The sequence below is a fragment of the Henckelia pumila genome, unplaced genomic scaffold, assembly GCF_033568475.1.
Source record: "Henckelia pumila isolate YLH828 unplaced genomic scaffold, ASM3356847v2 CTG_525:::fragment_3, whole genome shotgun sequence".
Taxonomy (NCBI): Eukaryota; Viridiplantae; Streptophyta; class Magnoliopsida; order Lamiales; family Gesneriaceae; genus Henckelia; species Henckelia pumila.
In genome coordinates, this window is record NW_027331857.1 from 2263060 (window position 1) to 2286861 (window position 23802).

The window sequence follows — 23802 nt, forward strand, 5'->3', positions numbered from 1 at the left end:
CTCTACTATTTTATAATAGTTGAGACTCCTATATAAACTACTTTCTTTGATATGATGTGAGGACATCAAACTTCTTTTCTGATTTACCCTCCGATTAATTTTTCACTGTGTCACTAACTGCAAGAGAGAGAAAATTAAAATGGTTTTCTCTTCTGTACGTGGTTGTGGTTTTCCTTCTATTCATTCCACCATCAACTTTTATTAATTTTTTTAATAAATACATACCTAATTTTTTTTCCATATTTGTAAGATCATCATGCATTAAATTTTATATATATATATATATATATATATATATATATATATATATATACCAACTAATAGATTATGTACTCAAAAATAATATATATTAAAAATTATTTATACATATATAATAAAATTATGTTTTTTATTTTTATATATGTTATAATATTATCATTTATATTAATAAAATTACCGTTCAATGAATTCATCAATAAATCAGAATATAGTAATATACAGATCTAAAATATATTTATAAAAAGATTATAAAGTAAATATTTTTTATATTTAAATACTTAATTAAAAATACCATAAAAAATCATATAATTTATTAGAAATGTCTAAACTAAGTAAAAAACTTTTTGGTAATCATAATTGTGTAAATCAAGACAATAAACAAGATCTATGCGATATTGCGCATTGGTGCTCCGATCTTCATAAACTACCAATTTTTTTTAAAAATGATATATATATATAAATATATTTTATTTATGAGATATAAATTTCATATTGAATAAATTTTAGGATGCATGATATAAAACTTTCTTTTGACTTATTATATTATAGTACATATGTATTTATTTTTAAATTTTAATCAATAAATAGTTTAAAAAGCAAAATATATATCTAGTTGAATTTAATAATAATATTGAAGTCAAAAGCAATTTAAGTAAATTAGTTTAAAAAGTAAAATTTAAGTAAAGGGTGAAATTAACTTTTGAGTTTGATCATATACCAATTAAATCATTTTCAATAGTTCATGTACTAATTTGAGATTTTATCAATAGCTCGTGTAACAAAATAATTTTTACTCATTAATTAAAATATCAATAGAGCAAACTCACATCAATATATAATTCGCAATAATTTCAACTATATTAAAATCAAATGAGACATCACAAAATCAAATTTATGTTCCAAGCTCTATGAAACATAACAAATGCATGTTATCATCACTAAACAAAATCGAAGATTAGCGATCAAAGAACTGCGATGAAAATAGACAAATAAAACATTGATAAACATAAAAACGAACTAACAAAACATAATGAAAATATCTGAAATTGTGACAAAAATATACAAATAATACAACATTTGTCAAAACTGTTGTGAAAAAGTAAAAATTTATGATAAAAAGTAAAAACTCCAAAATACAAAATATATCAAACTCTACACTTTATAAAATTCTTATCTCTAAATTGTAACTTTCTACACAAATGAAGAGACCTATTTATAGATCTCATTTGGAGATAATTTCAAATATTAATACATAATCATCTACATCATCACACACTAATATTTAATTTTCAACATTCAAAATTCAACTTTAAATATAATATATTTTCAACACTATTTCTTGTGATGATGATCGTGATATAGTGACTGTATTAATTACGTGTTTTTTATACTGTCTCATTAAAAACCTTACTAAGAAAAACCCATTGGGATAAAAATCATAGTAAGAAAAAAAAAAGTGCAGCCACGTAAACTCTCCCTCATGTTAACACAAACGATTCTTCACATATTTCGTAGATTGCGCATTGCAATGTTATATATATGTTTTTTTAATATCGTCGTAGGAAGTGCATTTGTGAAGAGATCTGGTGAGTTCTCACTTGATTGAATATAACAAATATCAATATCTTTATTTTTCTCAAGTTCTTGGGTTAAGGCAAAGAACTTTGGGAGGATATGTTTGGTTCTGTCACTTTTGATGTATCTTTCTTTCATTTGAGCAACACATGCATCATACCTTCATATAGTGTCACAGGCTTCTTGTCTACTGACAATCCACGTGAGGTTTGGATATATTGGGTCATTGATTTTAGTCACACACATACAGCTTGCTTCATGTAATGCAATAATCTCGGCGTGATTTGATGAAGTTGTTACGGGTGTTTGTTTCTGTGAATGCCTAGAAATTGCAGTGCCTCCATGAGTAAATACATATCCGGTTTGGGAACGTGTCTTATGTGGATTAGATAAGTATCCAGTATCAGCATAATCAATGATACTTTGATTGGTATCTTTTGAATACAAAAGTCCCAAATCTGTCGTTCTTCGTAGATAACGGAATATGTGTTTAATTCCATTCCAGTGTCTCTTTGTTGCATATGAGCTGGATTTTTCCAATAAATTTACAGCAAAAGATATATCAGGTCTAGTACAATTTGCAAGATACACAAAAGGCACCAATGACACTTAGATATGATATTTCTAGACCAAGAATAACTTCATCATCTTCACATGGACGGAATGAATCATTTTCTATGTTTAATGATCTAGCAACTATTGGAGTACTTAAAGAATTTGATTTATCCATATTAAGATTTTTAAGGACTTTTACTGTATAATTTGACTAGTGAACAAAAATTTCACATTCTTTTTGTTCGATTTGTGAACCCAGACATGGTTTTTCCAAGGTCCTTCATTTCGAATTCTTCCTTCAAGTACGACATAACTTCTTGAATTTCCTTATTCGTTCCAATGATGTATAAATCATCAACATATACAACAATAATTACACATCCGGATGTTGTTTTTTTTTTTATAAAACACAAGGGCATATTGGATCATTTATATATCTCTTTTTCATCAAATGTTCACTTAGCCGATTATATCACATTCGACTGGATTACTTTAACTCATATAATGATCTTTGCAATTTCACATAATAAAATTCTCTGGGTTTCCAAATTTTCAGACACGTCCAAACTAATCAAATACCGAAACATAATTGCATCCATAACGAGAGAATACATTTTTTCATAATCAATTACAGACCTTTGAGAAAAATCTTGTGCAACAAGTCGAGCTTTATATCTTCTACTACATTTTTTTCATTTCGCTTTCGAACAAAAATCCATTTGTATCCAACAGGTTTTACATCTTCAGGTATAAGGACTATAGGTCCAAAAACTTTACGTTTATTTAGAGAATCCAATTCAAACTTGTTGGGATCGGTTCAGAGGGTAGAGGGGGGGTGAATACACTCTGAAACTTATTTTCTTTCTTTTCAAAATGATCAAGTGAAGTTTAGTTCACTTAATCTATTTTCTCAACTTCTAAAACGGTTTGAACAACTTAAATAGTGCGGAAATAGTTCAGAGGTTTTAGTGATGCAAAGGCAAGTTATAACACGATGTATGAGCAATATATAAGATAAATATGCAGTAAAGACTAAGGCACGATTTATGGAAGTTCGAAGGCTTAATCCTTCTACGTCTCCCCTTCTTCCACTTAGGAAGGAATTCACTAGAAGACTTTGGTTATTACAACGTCTTGCAATACACCCACTTCAGACTTAGGACTTATCCAATGCCTAATTCGAAACTCCTAGATTTACACAGATAAGATTCTCAGTTCTTATCAGACTGGTGGAAGCTTTCAGAGTAGCTTCAAGTCTCTTCAATAATGAATACAGTCCGGTTGAGCTTCTCAAACTGCAGAGCGGTCGAGAGGCTTGGAAACCCTAGGATGATCCTTGAAGATCAGATATGTAAACTGTAGGCGAGGGTTTATTTGAGCAGCAAGTGAATGATCTTGTAAGTGTGCTCAAGTATTGCTTCAGTATATCAGATGAGGACTTCTGATAGTATTCAAGTGATTGAGTTGATTGAGATTTTTCGTGTTGCTTGTCTTCTTATCACTTCTTGAGCAATCTTCCCTTTATATAGGTCAATCATCAACGTCTTTATTTTGAACGTTCTGATGTTGCATTGAATGCACATTTAATGCTTCATAAATGCATTAATGATTCTGCATGAAGATCGTACACTTCTTTAAATGCAGACAACTTCCAGGGTCCAAAACTGGTATAAACGGTCGAATGCTTTATCTGTAGCCATTCTGCGTTTTTGCCATTTTAGTGCAACCTGTTGTCTTGATGCAAGAGTCAATAGATCTTCTGATACGCCGGTTCTTTTTTTGATAAAAGATCTTGCAATGAACGTCTTGTCTCAAGTATTTGTCTTGAGATATCTTGATAAGCAGTTGGCATTCTACCGGTAGATAGATTTATCCTCTGCTGGTTTGAATAACCAGTCGATAGGCTTGTGACTGCAACCGGTCGAGAGACAAAGGCGGTTGACAAGCTTCCGGTAGATAACTTGAAGGGTTTAGACGGTTGCGGTAGGAGTTGTAGTAGATTCCTGAAATACAAAAGATTGGCAGCACATTCCTATACAATGAGTTGTTGTTTGTTATCACCAAAATGTCGGATTCAACAAAACTAGATAGCACCTTTCCATTTTACCAAATCTTGCCGATTTTTACATTCACCAAAATATTTTGGTTAATGATCTTCATTCTCATTTATGATGTCTAGGGGTGAGTTTTTGGTATACCGTAACACAAATATTGGCATGAAAAAAATTCATACCAATATCGATATCAAATTTCTAAAATTGGTATGGAAATACCGTATAGATACCGAAAAAAAAATTGATGTATCAAAAAAATGTAGATATATCGAAAAAAATTTCAGTGCGGTATCCCTAAAAGTCGGTATTTTGGTTCAATATCCCAATCCTAAATTGATGTCACATGCCACATTGTAAAAAAATATCTCATCAATTTCTTCTACATCTTTTCGGTTCTATATTTTTCTATTATTAATATAATTGATAGAGATTTCACGATTCTCGTTAGTTTATGGTTGTGACAGAGCATTTCATTATCATATGTTTCTTCTGGAACATTATTCTCTATTTTGTGATCATCGTGTTTCTCTATGAATTTTTTTTTCGAGAATTTTTATCCTTTGAACCGACTGGTCTTCCACGCTTCAAGCGTTTTATGACATCATGTGTGTCTTCAATTTGTTTCTTTAGAATTTCAATTCGAGCAGGGGAATTTACAACAGGTAATTTTGTTACCCCTTTTGTGTATGCAAATGCATCTGACATTTGATTTGCTATTCTTTGCAAGTGCACAATTTGCTGTACATCTTTCTCACATTGTTTAGTTCTTGGATCCAAATGTAACAATGATGGTACATACCATGTAATTTATTTTTTGAATTTTTTCTTTTCTCCCCTAACATTGAAAAGATTTCTTCGTTAAAATGACAATCAACAAAACGTGTTGTAAACACATCGCCTGTCTGAGGCTCAAGATATCGAATGATTGATGGGCTATCATAACCGATATAAATATCGATCATTTTTTGAGGACCCATTTTCGATCGTTGAGGTGGTGCAATAAACACATATACCATACATCTAAAAATTCTCAAGTAAGAAATGTCTGGTTCTTTATCAAATGCAAGTTGCAATGGGGAGCATTTATAATAATCACTCGGTCTGATGCGAATTAATGCAGTAGCATGTAAAATTACATTTCCGCATATAGAAATAGAGAGTTTTGTTTTCATAATCATTGGTCTAACAATCAGTTGTAGATGTTTAATCAATTATTCAGCTAATCTATTTTGTGTATGTACATGAGAAACATGATGTTCAACAGTGATTCCCATTGACATACAATAGTCATTGAAATTCTGAGAAGTAAATTCTCCAGCATTATCAAGTCTTTTCTTGATTGTAGAATCGGGATATTGATTCCGCAATTTTATTATTTGAGTCATTAATCTTGCAAATGTCACAATTAGAATTGACAATAAGCATACATGTGACCATCTCCTAGAGGCATCGATCAATACCATAAAATATCGAAATGGTCCACATGATGGATGAATTGGCCTACAAATATCACCCTGAATACGTTCAAGAAACATATGTGATTCAGTTTGGATTTTAGCTGGTAATGTTCTTATAATAAGTTTTTCAAGAGAACATGCTTTACATTGAAACTTATTATTCTGAAAGATCTTCTGGTCTTTCAGCTGATGATCATGTGTATTTTATATAATTTTTCGCATCATTATTGAATCAGGATGTCCCAATCAATCATGTCAATTGGTTAATATTGAAGAATTATTAGCCACCATGTTTGGTTCAATTGGACTTATATGCGTATAATGCAATCCAGTAGAGAGCATTGGTAATTTTTCAACTACATATTTCTTTTCTCATTTATATGTGGTAAGACACATATATTTTTGATTTCCTTCAGTTATTGTCTCAGTATCATACCCATGATAATATATGTCATTAAAACTCAACAAATTTTTTTTATATTATGGTGAATGTAAATCATCATTTATCAAAAATTTTGTACCAGTAGGTGACAAAAAATGTTCTTTACCACAACCTTCAATCAAGTCTACAGGACCTGATATTGTATTCACCATTGTTTTTGTTGGTTTAGTTCTAAGAAATATATTTTATCTCGGATAATAGTGTGCGTTGTACCACTTTCATGTATGCAAACTTCCATAAGATTATTTCCTTGTTTATCTTTGCTCATAACATTTTCCATATCTATCTTCAAAACAAATATGCAATAAAGAAAAATTAAGGACAATACATATGCAAAATATAACATGTTTCATAATAACACAAGAATACATGAAAAATACAATATGTTACATTCTTGTCCCACCAATATATTAATCAATGTCCTTGACCGGCTAAATCAGTATCAACTAGCAAGTGCACTAGGTCAACTAATAGTAAAGTGGACAGAGAGTCCAAGTATCGAACCGACATGGACTGTATAAATATGACTACCAAAATATAATTATTTCTACTTAATCTAGACTAATCAAAAAGAGTGAATTCAGATTTTAAATTAATAATAAAAATTTCAAATAAAATTAATTCACTAAAACGCAGCAGAGATTAAAGGTCGAATTCAATTTGGAAAATATCGATCAAGGACACACGTAGGTACCATAAAAATTATGTAACAAGTCGTCGATTCAAGACTCAGATTTAATTTTAATTCACGGGAATTCTCCTATCTTATTCAAAGGAATATTTTTAAAACAATCAAACCTATTCAAATATTGACGGATTAATCTTTCGTAATTCTAATCAAATTTGAATGCATGACGAACTGTGAAAATTCAGTTTACACGCAAACCGCATAATGAAATCAAATTCTATTTCTAGTTGGTTTTACAATATGTTAATTATCGAAGTGATCAAAATCGAAACCTCCTCTGTCGAATTGGAATCAATTAACATGCAAACAAATAACTGGCCAGGAAATTTACAAGACAAATATAAATTCGATAATCAATAAAAGAAAATCAAGTCTGAAAATCTCAAATAAACAAATTGAGTTTTCTACATAAATTTTCTGGCCCAATCACGTGGCCTTGATCGAAAGAGAAAACTACTCAATAAATAAATTCATGATTTAAACAAAGTTTTTAATCATGAATAATCAAAAGAAAATAAGAAAAGAAGAAGAAATCTTCTCCCAAGCAGTAGCAGTAGCCGCCCTCTCACGTTCTCTGCGTCTGAAATTCTCGAACTGGGAACCCTCCAAAGATATTAAAATCCTCTATTTATAGTGTTTGGATCCCCTAAAAAATTAGTTTCTTGCACAAAATATAATTCTCGAATTAATCTGACTCCGCGACACGCGCGTGCGCCTGACAAAGAACTCGCGCGCGTGCAGTTCTTCAAAACAGTGTCCTCTCGCTTCTTCTCGCGCGCGCGAGATAAGAGCTCGCCCGCGCGCGATCTGCTCTCGAATCTCTGGAATTTTGTTTGGCGCTCGTGCGAGCTAATGCCCTCGCTCGCGCGCGTCTTTTCTTTTCTTCATGCGCGATAGCACAACACATAGCGCTAAACTCATGCTCGTTTGCACTACCTTCATGCGCTATTGCGCTTGATTTCTCCCGTTTGAACTACATGTAGTGCAAACGCACTACATGTAGTGCAAACAAATTCTTTAGCGCTTGAATCTTTTTTTTTTCTTTTCTTTTCTTTTCTTTTCTTTTCTCTTGCCTTCAAAACTCTTTTAATTTTCATTTTTCTTACAAATAGAACCCGGAGAATGAAATGCACAGAAATGAAATAAAACACATAATAACACACAAACTAATATGAATGCACACAAAATAAACATAAAAATATCACGAACTAGACTGTTTTCAACAAAATTGTTCTTTTTTTCTTTCTCCTTTATCGATTTTTTATAGAGCTTACAAAGGTGATCAGGGGCTCGACAAGTACATGACCAATGTCCTGGAGTGCCACATCTATAACAAACACTCTCAGATCTTTTTGAGTGATTTTCAATTTCACTCATGCTTTTATGGTGCCTTTTTGGTGGGTGGCTCGTGACGCCCTTTTGAAATGAGTTATTGAAGTAACTATCTCGATTGTTTTTATATCCACGGCCGCGACCACGACCGCAATCATTTCTACGACAATGCCCACGCCCACGTCCTTGTACTCGACCTCGTCCATGACCAAAATCTTGTCTATGACTTTGATTTTGGTTTTCATTTTTACTTACGACATTTGCTTCTAGAAATATCGTTGATCCAGTTGGCCGAGATTCATGATTTCTCATTAATAATTCGTTGCTCTTTTTTGCCACAAGAAGAAATTAGATGAGTCAGAATATCTCGAAAATCCACGCACTCTATACTGTTGTTGTAGAGTTATATTTGATGCGTGGAAAGTGAAAAATATTTTCTCAAGCATTTTCATTTCAGTAACCACATGTACACAAAATTTCAATTGTGAACCTATTCGATACATCACAGAGTTAAATCACTGACTTTTTTAAAGTCTTAGAATCTTAATGTATTCCATTCATCACGGGCGATCGGAAGTATAACTTCTCTTATATTCTCAAATCTTTCTTTCAATCTTTTCCATAAAACCATTTAGTATTTTTTTGTGAGATACTCACGTTTCAATTCTTCATCAAGATGTCTACGTAAGAAAATCACAGCCTTTGATTTTTTTTGTGAGGATGATATATTATTTTCTTTGATAGTTTCATTTAGACCCAATGACTCAAGATGCATTTCTACATCGAGAGTCCATAACATATTTTTTTTCCTCGTGATATCGAGCGCAACGAATTCAAGATTTGCCAAATTTGACATGGTGGTACTAGAAAAATAAAAATGTATTTTATTAGTTAATTTTTATTAATATGACAATACAAAATAATAAAAGAATGATGAGTACAAGCGTGTATAAAAACAGAGAAAACATGTGTGGTGGATAGTCATCGGTAAATACAAGACTCGTGAGTATGATAATCATAATATTTATAAAAAATAGCCTTGAAAATGTCATCTTCTTCTTCATCGAAAAGTTGAGGAGAAATAATTTTTGAGAAAAAGAGTAAATTTGGTGTGATTGAAATGTGCTTGAAAGATCATATTTATAGAGCAGAAACTAGCCGTTTATGACCGTTTATGACCGTTAATATATATATATACAATAAAAATATATATGCAGTAATATATAGTATAATCATATTACGTTATTATAATGTGGTGTCATAGACATCCTTTTGTATAATAACATGAAATTATACAAATATAGTTAGTATACACAATAAAAATATATAAGCAGTGATATAGAGTATAATCATATCACGTTATTATATTGTGGTGTTATAGACATCCTTTTATATAATAGCATAAAATTATACAAATATAGTTAATATACAAAATAAAATAAAATATATAAGCAGTAATACATAATATAACCATATCACGTTATTATAATGTGGTATCATATACATCATTTATATAATAACATGAAATTGTACAAATATAATTATTATATACACAATAAAAATATATAAGCAGTAAAATAAATATTCTTACTTGTTGAATATTTTTGCATTTTCTTTGTGTGTTTGGAGCTTTGAAAATTATAGAGTACTTTCGAGCGATCGTGCTGATAACGTGTTGTGAAAAAAGTAAAAATTTAATGTAAAAAAAACTCCAAAACTCAAAATATATCAAACTCTACACTTTATAAAATTCTTCTCTCTTAAATTGTAATTTTCTATACAAATGGAGATACCTATTTATAGATTTCATTTGGAGATAATTCCAAAAATTAATATATAATCATCTACATCATCACACACTAATATTCAATTTTAAACATTCAACATTCAACTTTAAATATAATATATTTTCGACAAAAACCAAAATATATAGTGGAAGAAACTTGTAATTGCCATGAAATTTTGGTATTTTTCAATTTTAGTTTAGAATCTTGGAATATAAAATTTTAATTCTAATTTGAGATTTATGATATAAGAATAATGCTATTTTTTATTTTTATCATTATAGTTTATTTTATTTCACGATTGAAAAAAAATCCTAAAAAATTTGAGGGCGCAGCTGCACGTGGCTTCAACCTAGCCCGGAGCGATTGAGCTCTCAACCATTAGAAGTCTAAACGAATCGAGCCGATTCGTGAATTTTTCGAAATGGTTCGATAGATATTTTATTCATATTCGAATTGAATTTGACCCGAACCAAAACATATTAGATTATTTTTTCGGGCCGAACTCAAACCAAAACTATTTTATTCGATAGTTCACGGGCAACTTATGAACCTTAATATTTTATTAATATAATATAATGATATAATAAATATGCGTACATTTCGAACCTTTCGGGCTTTTCGAGCTTCCGAACGAAATTCTTAAACCTTAATATTTGAGTAATAGTTTGAATATATAGTTTACAAATATGTTCGAATATGAGCCAAACTTGAACTTCATTTCGAGCCGAGTTCGAGCCAAATATTTGAAATATTCGAGTTTTGAATCTTGCTCGAACTCGAATATACTTGATTCAAGTCAAACCCTATCTTTAATTTTTTTTTTACTATCATTCAGATCGATTCGATTCGTTTGCACATTTATCACCACAATAACAAAATGAAAAATAAGTTGGCACCTAGAGCTGTCAAAGTGAGTTGGGCTCACTGGGTTGGCCCGCCTCGCCCTGCCTTACTATATATGCAGGTTGGGTTGACAAATTTCCAACCCGCCTAAATAGTGGGCCGCCCCTCCCCGTCAAGTGGTGGATTGTGGTGGGTTGCGGGTCAACCCGCCCCATTTGAATACTCAACCCGAATCCACTACTAATCATGAAATTAAAACTTAATTAAGCATGTAATTAACACTAATCAGAATACGCTGCGGAAACTTAAAATAAATGCTGACCGACAGAATACAACCAGTTAAATAAATCCAATTAATACAAATCCTTCAAAGGAAATCTTAATAATAAAATCTAACAGCTAACCCCGCTGTCTCTCTAGTCTCCGTCTACTTTGAGTCTCTGGGCACACTACCTATACCTGCATCTGCTCCTGCTCCGCCGAATAGGTTGTCCAGACACATAGAAAACACTGGACGTGAGCGACTTTGCTCAATACAGAAGCAATGATATATAAACTAATATGATGAATGCATATGAATTTAAAACCCAGTAAAATTCAGTATGCTCAGGGGCGCCAACGAATATACAGTATCGGTTGAAGAGAGACTCCGCGGGGTACTCATATACTCCCCCTATCATCGTAGCATCATCTCCGCCGTCGAGGCATCTCCCAGTAATAGATAAAACCATACGGGGTTGATCCTCCCCACCTGACCTACCTCTCATGAGATGCAGTCTAGTGTAAATCGTGTACGTGCTAAAACAGTAAAACATGGTATATCAAAAGCACATACAAATGCAACATATAAGAACATATATCATATCGGCTATCTCGGTCAATACTTACGTATCTTACTAAGGTAGTCCTAGAAGCAACCATCTAGGTTCCAGGCCTACCATCCTGAACTATAATAAGTCTATAATAAAAAATATCCATGCATCACTAAAAATGCTCTAAAAGCCTTAACTAAGCTAATAGATACTCTCTAATATTTTTAGGGGACTCGGATCATACCTACATCCGTCGTCAGCCCGCTGATGGCGACTGTCCCATAACTTGGGCACAACTTCTCAATAGCTCCGCTACTGCTCCGAACACTGTACGTCCACCAACTCCTACTCTTAAATAAAAGCCCTCAAAGCCCCTAAAATGAGCTAGAATGGGAGATGAAGAAGTTGGAAATGAGCAAGAAAATGAGCATATCGGATCCCATATTTATAGGTATTGATTGGACCGTGCGATCTGGAGATCAGAGCGTCCGATCTCCACGCGTCCTGCCACGCGTCATCACGATCGCATGCAAAGCTCACGAGTTCGGAGCGTTCGATCTCGCCCCCTGACGTCACGGACTCACAGGACACCTGGCCATTGCAGATCGGACCATCAGATCTGCAGTTCGGAACTTTCGATCTGCCCTCAAACTGGGACCCTCCTGGCTATTTTCGAGAGTTTCGAATCCATTTTTGAACTCCTTATACCCAACTCGAATTTCTTTAATCATGTTTTACTTAATTTATTCATGATTACATGATTAATTACCAATTAATCATTAATTCGGAATTCGGGTGACTACACCCAACCCGCCAAATAGAACTAAAAATTGGTGGGTTGGCCCGCCCCGCATCGCCAAATAGGCGGATTGAGTTGATAATTTTTCAACCCATCTAAATGATGAGCCGGACCGTCCCACACCATCAATCGACGGATTTTGGTGGATTACGGTTTGGCCCATCCCATCGATCCTTTTTTACAGTTCTAGTGGCACCCAACCCACGGACGCTCATCACTAGCCGAGTGGTTAATTTTTATGATATATATTTCAAAATGTAATATTTATTTATTGCTAGAAAAGAAAAGTGCCGTCCAATACGATAGCATGATTCCATCGATACTTTATCCCGCTCTAGAATAATGTTTTATAATCTCTCTTGAAAAAAATCTCTCTTAAAAAAAGACAATAAATTATAGGAGAAATTGCATATATCACCTTTGTAAAATTCTGGATTTTTTGGTTACTTTCTATGAAAATTTTTTAAGCTAATAACTCCATGTGATTCTATATTTGTAGCATACACACCCTTTTTAGCAAAAAAATAACAAAAATACCCCTACATAAAATAAATGATAAATTAAAGAGTTCATAAAAGTCAAGGGCAATTTCGTCATTTTTTAACTAAAAAAGGTGTTTATGCTATAAATCTAGAATCACATGGAGTTATTAACTTAAAAAATTTTCATAAAAAATTATCAACCAATTTTCCCTAAATTGCATGTAATACTTCGTAGGATTCCACTCGAACAATCCAGAATTTATTATTCTGACAAAGCGACGAAACTTCGCGTGTGCGCTTTGTGGAAGCTACACGATTTTGTGGAAAACTTGCATTTAATTATTGAAGATTTAATTATTGCAGATGTGATTGGAAGTATCGACTAGGAGCAATCATTCTTCTTCTTCTTGTTTGTTTTTTGTTTGTTTGTTTTTTCCTTTTTTAAATCTTTCGGTGGTTATTTAGCACTTTCAAAATAGTAGTATATATGTATCGCTTAAAAAAATAAATAAAATAATAGTAGTATGTATCTTCGTTAATTTTTTGAATTCTGTCATATATTTAGTTTTCTCATATATAATTTTGTTCTTCCATTTTTAAAAAATATATATATAACATTTTTATTATTACATTATTTATCTGATTAGTATACTGTATGTAAATTTTCACACGCACACACACATATATTTTTATTATTAAATTAAATCAAATAAAAAAGAAAGCATTAATTGTGCGTCTTGACTTTCGAGATGATTTCAAGAAGAAAGCCTAGTTGGTCGGAACTATTTGCCTTTGGATTTATATAGGATTTTTATAATGTGTTCACGAGCATTTAAAAAAATTGATTATTAAATTTTGACTTAAAAAATTTATTTTTGTGTGTGTTTTAAATTTATATTATGTGTTAACTTAATTAAAATTCAAAAATTAGTCATATGGTGATATATTAGTGTTTCAGAAAGCTTCTAGAAAGCATGTCTCACTTTTTTTTCACAAAATTTTATCAAATTTTAAAATTTTGTTAAAAAAAGTTGATAATAGCTTCTTAAAAGCTCTCACAAACACTACCTAGTAGTGTTTGCAACCTCTAAATTTAAGTGATTATAAATTTTTTTCTTCAAAAATTTGTTAAAAAAAATTCACAATCACTAATTTTTACTTTTTAGAGGTTCTAAACACCATCATATGATTCTCCACAAGTGATTTCGGACCATCTGATTTATCTTTCGATTTTGTTGATGTTAGCACATGACATTGTAGGATCTAATTTTTTTTGGGAAAAAATTTGAACCTTTTGATGCAATTTTCGGGTAGTGCCTGAAGAGTGATATAGTTACACTATCATCAATTTTTCCGTCAATAATTCATGCTAACTATAATAAGGGTACTATCAATATGATAGATATAAGGATAATTATTTATTAATAAATTCAAATTTAATAAAAATAAAAAATAATGAAACACATATATATTAATAAATATCAACTATTAAATATATGTTAAAACAATGTCAAATCGATAACATCTAATCAGTCAAAATTTCCGCATCTCCTCGTGTATATATATATATATATATAATATAATATCATTTTCATCGACCGAACCAAACAATATTTAACAATATTTATACATATTTCTCCGCACATGTAAATTCACATGGTCTTTTAAGAAGAAAAAAAAAATTTCACATGGCCTCCTGGTGGCCATGATTCACATGTAAATTGCATCAAGAATAATTATGTAATTTTAAATTTATTATGCAACGTTACCCCCTATAAATATTGTTAGGTATCATCTCTATCTGCCCCACATTTAACAGTTGTATACCTCTTTCAGAAGATCGACAGCCTACAGGTTCATAACAAACACTAAATCGTAGATTTTTTTTTATTGATTTCGATTTCAATGAACTGCATTGATGTCATTTGACGGATTATATGATCTGCAGTTTGGTTTCGTCCGTGAAGCAATACATCGTTATTTTCGATGTTGAGTTTTCCGGTTTAGTTGTCCGCGAGAGATTTGATATTGGAAATTCATTCTACAAACAGAAGAAGTTTTTGTTTTCATTTTAGATCCAATCAAAATGTTTATGCTCTGAAGTGAATTTAATATTTGCAGTGTAGACGTGTTGAGCTTTGTTTTTGGTTGCATCATATTTATGGCACATTAATTTTGCATGGCCTGTTTACTTTTTCGGGTGATTCCAAGTGTTTGTCGCGATTTCCTTAATTAGTTCTGCTATTGGTTTTGAAGCGTTGGCTATGCCTGCTCTTACTTGTTAATGGTTTATCGGATCTTCTTAACAAAACCCGGCTTAATATAGATTCAACTTTCTTGTATAGGGCCAGGAGCTGTGTAAGAACGAAAAAAAAAAGAAAGAAATAATTTTGTGGGGATAAAGTATATGTAGAGGTGCAAGGAGTGAAATAATAATGTGGAGGCTGAAATTTTCTGAGGGATCGAGCCCTTGGTTGCGCTCTGTAAATGGGCATGCGGGCCGCCAGTTCTGGGAATTTGATCCTAATCTCGGGTCTCCTGATGAGCTGGCTGAGGTCGAGAAGCTCCGAGAGCAGTTTCATAGTACTCGTTTCGAGAAGAAGCATTCCTCTGATCTTCTGATGAGATTACAAGTTCAGTGAGAGATATTTAGCTATATTCATATTTTGTTGCTCGTCTTCTGGTGTGGCATAGTCTTCTTGTTGGTATCCCTGTTCTGATAGTTTGGTTGAGCCGTTGTATGATTTCTGGGCATCTTCATTTTTATTGTGTTCTGAGTTTTGGATCTGACTTGTATTCGGATAACGTTTTGAACAGTATTCAAATCTCGTTTTTGGCAGTGCTATGGCATTTATGCTTCCGAGTGAACATAAATTTCTTTCATTGATTAGTGATTGTTTCTAGTTTTCGAAGGAGAAACCAAGCACTACAGTATTGGGACAAGTTAAAGTGAAGGAGACAGAAGTTATTACAGACGAACAAGTAACAAACACGTTGAGGAGGGCCATCGGTTTCCATTCAACTTTGCAAGCTCATGACGGCCACTGGCCTGGGGACTATGGAGGCCCAATGTTTCTAATGCCTGGCTTGGTGAGAATTTGTTTTCCCTTCAATTGAAACGTTCTTTCACCTTGTTTTCTCTTATTTCACAATCAAAATCTTAGTCTTAACTTAAATGTATCATTATGAAATTACACAATTAAAGAGAGAATAAATTTATAAATATAAAATTTTTCATTAATTATGTATGAGCATCGCCCATCTCATGCCATTTTGCATGTAAACACTAAAATGTTTATCCTTCACGCTTTCTTCTAGAGAGTAATACTTCCAAATTCCATTGAAACTTTGTAGTTTAGGATGATCCCTTTCCATTTGATGGACTGGGGGTAAATCGTCTTCTATTATAGTTCACATCCTGAATGTTTAGATATCCGTCTTCCAATCACTTTATTTATCACCGTCACGTGATTTCACATTTTCCTATTTTTTATGATCATTGTTCTTGACTGTGTTATTCTGTAGGTGATTGCATTATCTATCACTGGAGCATTAAATGCTATATTGTCAAAAGAACACAGGCGTGAGATTTGTCGCTACCTTTACAATCATCAGGTAGGGGATTTTACCTGCGATTCCACTCTGCTATCTTTCTGATATGAGTCAAAACTATCTGCTCTTTTAGTTCTCCTATTCGGTTAAAAGAAATCAGCAGTGACTTCTAATTCATAACATAATAGAACAGAGATGGTGGATGGGGATTGCACATCGAGGGGCAAAGCACCATGTTTGGCTCTGTTTTGACCTACGTCACTTTGAGGTTGCTTGGTGAAGAAGCAAATGACGGAGATGGGGCGATGGAGAAAGGGCGAATTTGGATTTTGGATCATGGTGGTGCAACTGCGATAACGTCATGGGGGAAAATGTGGCTCTCGGTTTACAACTCATCCTTTTCCTTCAAGTTTGTTTTACCATGAATCCATTTTGCACTGTATTATGTCGGCTAATGATTTTCCTTGTATGTGGTGCAATGGTGTTAGGTTCTTGGAGCTTTTGAATGGTCTGGGAACAATCCTCTGCCACCTGAGATATGGATTCTCCCTTATATTCTTCCATTCCATCCAGGTAATTTGTCGTCTTATATGTAACTTTTCCTTGTCATTTTGCTTGCGAGTGATGGCATTGTCCAACGAAATATGATCTGTTTTTCATTTGGACTTGAAATCATATTATTCTTTTGTGAGGGAAATGTTTGTTCTATGTAATTTTGACTACCAATTTGTTTACTGTTCTTTGAATTTCAAACTTTTTCCTTCTGATATTCGCTCTGGCAGAAAGTGGTGATATGTTGGTGTTTACATGACTTGAGAAAATTTGCTAGCTAGATAGAAATTCTCGTAAAAGACGCGATGAATGATCCATGCCATATATCTAAGCTCGAGCTTGAAAATTACCAGGCATTTGTTAATGTAAGGATAATATCTCTTCCACTTCTGGTGCAGGGAGGATGTGGTGCCACTGTCGGATGGTTTATCTTCCGATGTCCTACTTGTTCGGGAGAAGGTTTGTTGGTCCAATTACACCAACAGTTCTGTCTTTGAGAAAGGAGATCTATACTGTTCCGTATCATGAAATCGATTGGAATAAAGCACGCAGTGAATGCGCAAAGGTTGGTAAAACTCTTGCATTAATTTCCAGTGAAAGCAAAGATCACAGATACCTCAGTCGGTAAATGAAATTTTAGGCAAAATTTTTTTGATAGATATTTTGCTGGAGGCTATAAGAGGTCTTTGCAAAGTTCAATTTGTCAAAGATAAAATATATTTATCATTCACTTAATTTTCCTTGAGTTCGTACCAATTACTCTTTTATCACATGACATTTTGCAGGAGGATCTGTACTATCCGCACCCTCTTATTCAGGATTTACTTTGGGCATCACTCGATAAGGCCGTGGAACCTCTTCTGATGCGTTGGCCCGGGAAGAAGTTAAGAGAGAAGGCACTTCACACTGTTATGGAGCACATACATTACGAAGACGAAAACACTCGTTACATTTGCATAGGACCTGTAAACAAGGTGCGCTTGAAACATTTCTTATAGATATTGATGTTATGTTTTGAATTTTTAAAATTAAATCTGAGAAGACGATTTATATAGCAGTTTATTATTGAGGGAAACAGTATATGGATGGTTATATGGTTATAGATATCTCTGCTATCACTTTCTGTGTAATGTGAGTAAATTCTGTGGTTTGCACGTGATTCTACTAAATGCAAGACCTAGTTATCTCAGTTAACTTTCCATACTTTTTGAATTGTCTCGTTTAATTTATTTTTTTTTTAGTTTGATGACTTTATCTTAATTGTTAACAATCTTTTATGTAATTTTTCCCTTGCTGACTGTACCTTAAAAAATGTGAGCAAAATTTAACCATTGCCACCACATCCAACTTCCTTTCTATAACTATTCTACGAAAAATGAAATATTTCAGGTTTTAAATATGCTTTGTTGCTGGGTGGAAGATCCAAACTCAGAAGCATTCAAGTTACATCTTCCAAGAATCTATGATTATCTGTGGCTTGCAGAAGATGGCATGAAGATGCAGGTCAGAATTTCTTTTTCCTGAAAATTAATGGGATAATGGTTTTTTCTTCTGCATGTGTTTGTTTGCACTTGTGTTGTCGATCATGTTTTCTGTTCCTGAATATCTCGCCTTGTAAATCGGAAGTATTTGTTGACCATGTTTCAATGGGAACAAACGCAGCTTGTCGAAAGAATATGTTAAGTATCGCATTAATTCTCGTCCATGATAATTGCAATGTGTTTGACAGATGACAGGTTTTACTTGACTTGAGAATGGAGTTTTATGTTGTGCCTTGTTGTAATAATATTACATACCTATGATGTCCTTTTCACAACTTCTCTCCTGTTGCACATAAAGCCCCACATTCTTGCTGAGTTGTTGCCTTTCAGTTCACGCCACTGGAACGTGGACTTGGTACCATTTTCCCACTAATTGTCCTCTTGCCAAATAATAAATGAAGTAGTTATATAGCATATAACACTATTATTATGCCAATCAGATTATTCGGCCATTTAGCTTGAATTGTTTTTGTCAATTTTTTTAATCAAAAGCGACACTGAGCGTAGATGTTATATTTATTCATTGGCTTATAGAATTTATAGTATTAGAAAATTACATTGCAGGGGTATAATGGAAGTCAATTATGGGACACTGCCTTCTCTGTTCAAGCTTTAATTTCCTCACAGCTAGTTGAAGAATTTGGGCCAACTATTAGAAAAGCACACACATACATTAAAAACTCGCAGGTTTCTTCATAATGCTTTATTTAACATCATTTGGGCTTCGTCAATGTTCTTATATTTTATTTTCCAGATGCTTCATTGCCATTATCTTGTAACAACTAATATTAATTTAAAGGTGTTGGATGATTGCCCTGGCAATCTGGATTATTGGTATCGACACATTTCAAAAGGGGCTTGGCCATTTTCGACTGCAGATCACGGTTGGCCTATTTCAGATTGCACAGCTGAGGGACTGAAAGTAATTAGTTGTTTAAACCATAGGTTTCCTTTAAAATATTTATTAGTTAAAACTGTCCGGTAATATTAATTCTTTCCAGGCAATCTTGTTGTTATCAAGAATTCCGGCTGAGATTGTTGGAGAATCTCTTGATGCAAAGAGATTATACGATGCTGTAAATGTCATCCTTTCACTTCAGGTACTAGCACATATATCAGGGGTAATTTGGAACATCTTACCAAAGTACAGAAGAAAACTGTCAAATACTGATTCGTTTTGTTATAGAATTGCCATTGCTTAGAAAATTTTAATTTCTGAAGTAGTGATTATTTTTAGCATTTCTAGCATCTAGTAAAAAAATTTGCGGGAAAAAGTAACTTTGCAAAAGCCACTTGAAATTTGAGTTAGTAGCCTTAACCCCCCTTCCCCACCTCTAAAAAAGGAAAAGAAAAGAAAAGAAAAGAAAAGAAGAGAATTATCAAGAGTTACCAATCAATCATGTGCATTCTTACTCTCATCTGATTATCTTGAAAAGTCTTATTCTTACGTGAATTAACGAATTTGAAGTTACACCAAAAGTCATGGCTAGTTTGTAGAAAAGTTATACTAGTACTAGTATTACTATGATCTCTCTGTGCATAAATCTTGTTGATGCTACTTTATAAAATACCAACATAAATCTAGAACATGAGTCCAAATTTTAACATGGTAGTGAAAAGAAAACAACTTTAATTACTCATTTAATTTCTTCGTGAAAGAGGTATGACTTGAGAATATCAAACAGATAGAAAAGGATTAGAACGCCACTAGTGCTAATTTTTCATGAATTAGAGAGATTTTTATGCAAATCATCCAAGCTTGAATACACATCCCAAAATAACCAATACTGTTGCTTATATTGATGCTCATTAACTGACAATATTGTGATGTTCCTGTCACTAAATCAATTATTCTTGCTGTTGAGTGATCCATTCTGTAAATGATAAAAGACACATGATTGCGCTAAAGTATGTAAAGCCTAAATATGGAGGAAAAACACTTTCCATGTGGGGCTATCAAACAGTTGCCCAAACATGTGAAAAAACAAAATTTGAAATTTTCCATCTGAAATTGAATTGTGACCATTAATAAGGCAACAATTGACTGCGATTAATTGAAATCAAGATGCTTTCTTCTGGATCCTATCAAATTTTCATTACTCTTAATTCACCGAACTCCGCCCTGATTGCATTGAAAGTACCATATGCATCAAAAGATTTTTCCAACCTGACGAAAATGCATTCTGCCCCTGCCCTATCTGCAGAACAAGGAAGGTGGCTTGGCTACTTACGAACTCACCCGATCCTATAGTTGGTTGGAGGTACCAGTTTCTCTGTTTCTTACCATCATTACGTGTTCAACAGAACTGTTGAGTAATTTGATATGATGGCATGTTTTTTGCATCTCTTTTTTTGGTCTTATTGGTGATTATTCATAAAATTAAAATTGGCATAACTGAGTTGAAACTATTGATGTTTAGTATTGGCAAATTATACAAGAAAATTGTCTGTCTAAGCTCCTTCATGTTATTGTGTTCGTGCTCAAATTAATTATGTAGCCATTTCTTCTTCTGACATGTTGAGGTGTACAAATGTTGCATTGATTATGAAAGACATTTGACATGGTGAAGCTAATTTATATTGTGTAACCTGATCTCGCACCATAATTTTACCTCTCATTTTGCTGATCTTGGTGTAGATGTCATTTATTGACTTCGAGCATAATTATTCACGAATCTGGCTGCATGCTGTATATTGACTCGCACGGTGTTAGCATCCTGTCAGGTAGCATTTACTTTTGTTTTGATTCCATCTCCTTTTTTCCCCTCTCAGTTAATCAACCCGGCTGAAACTTTTGGTGATATTGTGATCGACTATCCGTAAGTTATTTGCTCTTCTCTGATATTATTCATTATTTTCTGCCCAAAACACCTTTTCATCTGCAACAGCCTTTATGCCATTGCGATCACTTAGAACATTTTCTGATGTACTTCCATAGCTGATCTCTCGTGTAGCTTGAACCAATTTATTTATTTAGCATAAATAGAAAGGTCCATGTACTAAAATCACCTGCAAGGAGCTATACGTCGCAGGAAAATGGGCGCATATAATTTCATCCTGCAGCCAATATAGATTCACCAAAGAATTGTAGCTGCTACTATGTTTCAGCAAAATTTAAATTTGTTTAAACTGCATTTGTTTCTGTAGGTACGTTGAATGCACTTCTGCTGCTATTCAAGCATTGGTAATGTTCAAACAGTCTTATCCTGGACATCGAAAGGAAGAAGTAGAATGTTTTGTCAACAAAGCTGCTAAATTCACTGAAAGTATTCAAGAGAAAGACGGCTCCTGGTCAGTTTTCTTTTATTGTTGCTATCTTGTTTCCTGCTGGAGAATCCATCAGATTAGATAATTATGCAATTGAATATCTGCTTGGACAGTTTTTGTGGTTCTTTAGATGCTTGCTGATTTCAAAAGTTTCTGCACAGGTATGGATCCTGGGGAGTTTGTTTCACGTATGGAACATGGTTTGGGATCAAAGGCCTGGTGGCTGCTGGCCGAAATTTTAACAATTGCTCAGTCATTAGGAAGGCTTGTGATTTTTTGTTATCTAAACAGCTTCCTTCCGGAGGTTGGGGAGAAAGTTATCTTTCATGTCAAAACAAGGTTTGTAGTATTCCGTCACGCATTGCTCTTTGTTCTTTTTATCATCCGTTCGAAGATTAAAGGAAAACATTTATATTTCGGAGAGTAGAAACAGATGTGGAAACCTGAACATGGTCATGAGTGGGATTTGTGTTGAATGACGTATTCAATGTCAATGATGGTTCCGAATTCATGTACAGGTATATTCAAATCTTGAAGGCGGCAAGTCTCATGTGGTGAATACAGCATGGGCTGTTCTGGCTCTAATTGCTGCTGGTCAGGTAAAACAATTCTCACTATCAATCACCGGTGAAATATTTTTTTTTTTTATGTCTATCTTTGCCGTTTTGTTTTGTTGCTTTTCACTTTTACAGCTTAACCAATCAATTTTCTTAAATAAAAAATATCCCAAGAAGAAAATAAACAAAAAAATTGAAACTAAACAAATTTTAGGCGATCTAACATAAATCAAGGGACTTGATAAATTCTATGATACATTTCATTTATTGAAATTTTTGCTCACTCGCAGGCTGAGAGAGATCCATCTCCACTGCACCGTGCGGCAAAATTACTAATAAACTCTCAATGCGAAAATGGAGATTTCCCACAAGAGGTAATATCTGTATCTAGTTGTATAGCTTGTTTAATATTAATTAGCACACACTTCTAGTTTCTGTTATTCCAATTCATTTATCTTAAATTCAGTTGACCTCCCCAACTTTAGAAAATTCAATTTTGTGTCTACATTTGATTAGTATAACTGTAAGTTCTTTAGGTACATCACATGAATGGATTGTTGAACCCAGTAAAATGTCCCTGTTTGAGACTTTCCCTTTCCCCATGACAGTATAATCCTGGCTTCACTTCTGATCCAAATACCATCAATCACTCGTCGAATGAGAGTAGATTATTTAAAAAGAAGTGCAATACTCAATTTATTGTCTAGCATCATCTCCCCTTTCCCACCGTTTTTTTGCTTTCCAGGAGATCATGGGGGTATTTAACAGGAATTGTATGATCACGTATGCTGCATACAGAAATATATTCCCGATTTGGGCTTTGGGAGAATATCGTTCCAAGGTTCTGCAAACTAGATGAATCAAATGTAGATATGTTTCGCGGAATTTTAGGAAGCCAAATTTGATGGTCATTGTTGGGGAAAAAATGCCGATGAATCTAAATTTCCATTTTTTCCCTTTCCTACTGATCGCTTCCCATGTTTGGATATGGTTTGTAGTCTCATTTGTTTCCTGTTCGATTTTCTTTGTTTTGTGTTTCAGTTCCATGCTGTAATAAGCTTTAGATGTGTCCTCTTATTCTTAATGATTTCTTCTATCAAATTCTTCTCCTGTTGTGATGAGGGGATGACTTATATTTTAAATATATACGAGTAAGTTTATTTTTCATGTTTTTTTAACTTTTAAACGCTAAAGTTTTAGAGTGGTTTTACGGATTGATTTGTTTCACAAGTGCAGAGAAACATAATAC

At 33.3% G+C, this 23802-nt stretch overlaps 1 protein-coding gene across 4 annotated transcripts; it reads left to right on the plus strand.

Moving 5' to 3' along the window:
- Nucleotides 1–14748: 14748 nt before the first annotated feature.
- LOC140873347 (cycloartenol Synthase-like) lies at nt 14749–23720 on the plus strand. Of its 4 annotated transcripts, none has more exons than XM_073276441.1 (19): nt 14749–14938; nt 15430–15717; nt 15989–16174; nt 16610–16699; nt 16825–17019; nt 17125–17209; nt 17587–17753; nt 17974–18162; nt 18578–18691; nt 19294–19416; nt 19529–19651; nt 19731–19829; nt 20934–20990; nt 21502–21548; nt 21877–22020; nt 22158–22335; nt 22515–22595; nt 22844–22927; nt 23299–23720. In XM_073276441.1, the coding sequence occupies exons 2-19, from the start codon at nt 15520–15522 to the stop codon at nt 23410–23412; spliced, it is 2274 nt and encodes a 757-aa protein (XP_073132542.1). In that variant the 5' UTR covers nt 14749–14938; nt 15430–15519; the 3' UTR covers nt 23413–23720. The 4 variants fall into 4 exon arrangements, with proteins under 4 accessions (XP_073132542.1, XP_073132544.1, XP_073132541.1 ...); XM_073276443.1 differs by lacking the exon at nt 14749–14938 and adding an exon at nt 14945–15284; XM_073276440.1 differs by lacking the exon at nt 14749–14938 and having other exon boundaries at nt 14945–15717.
- Nucleotides 23721–23802: the final 82 nt, after the last annotated feature.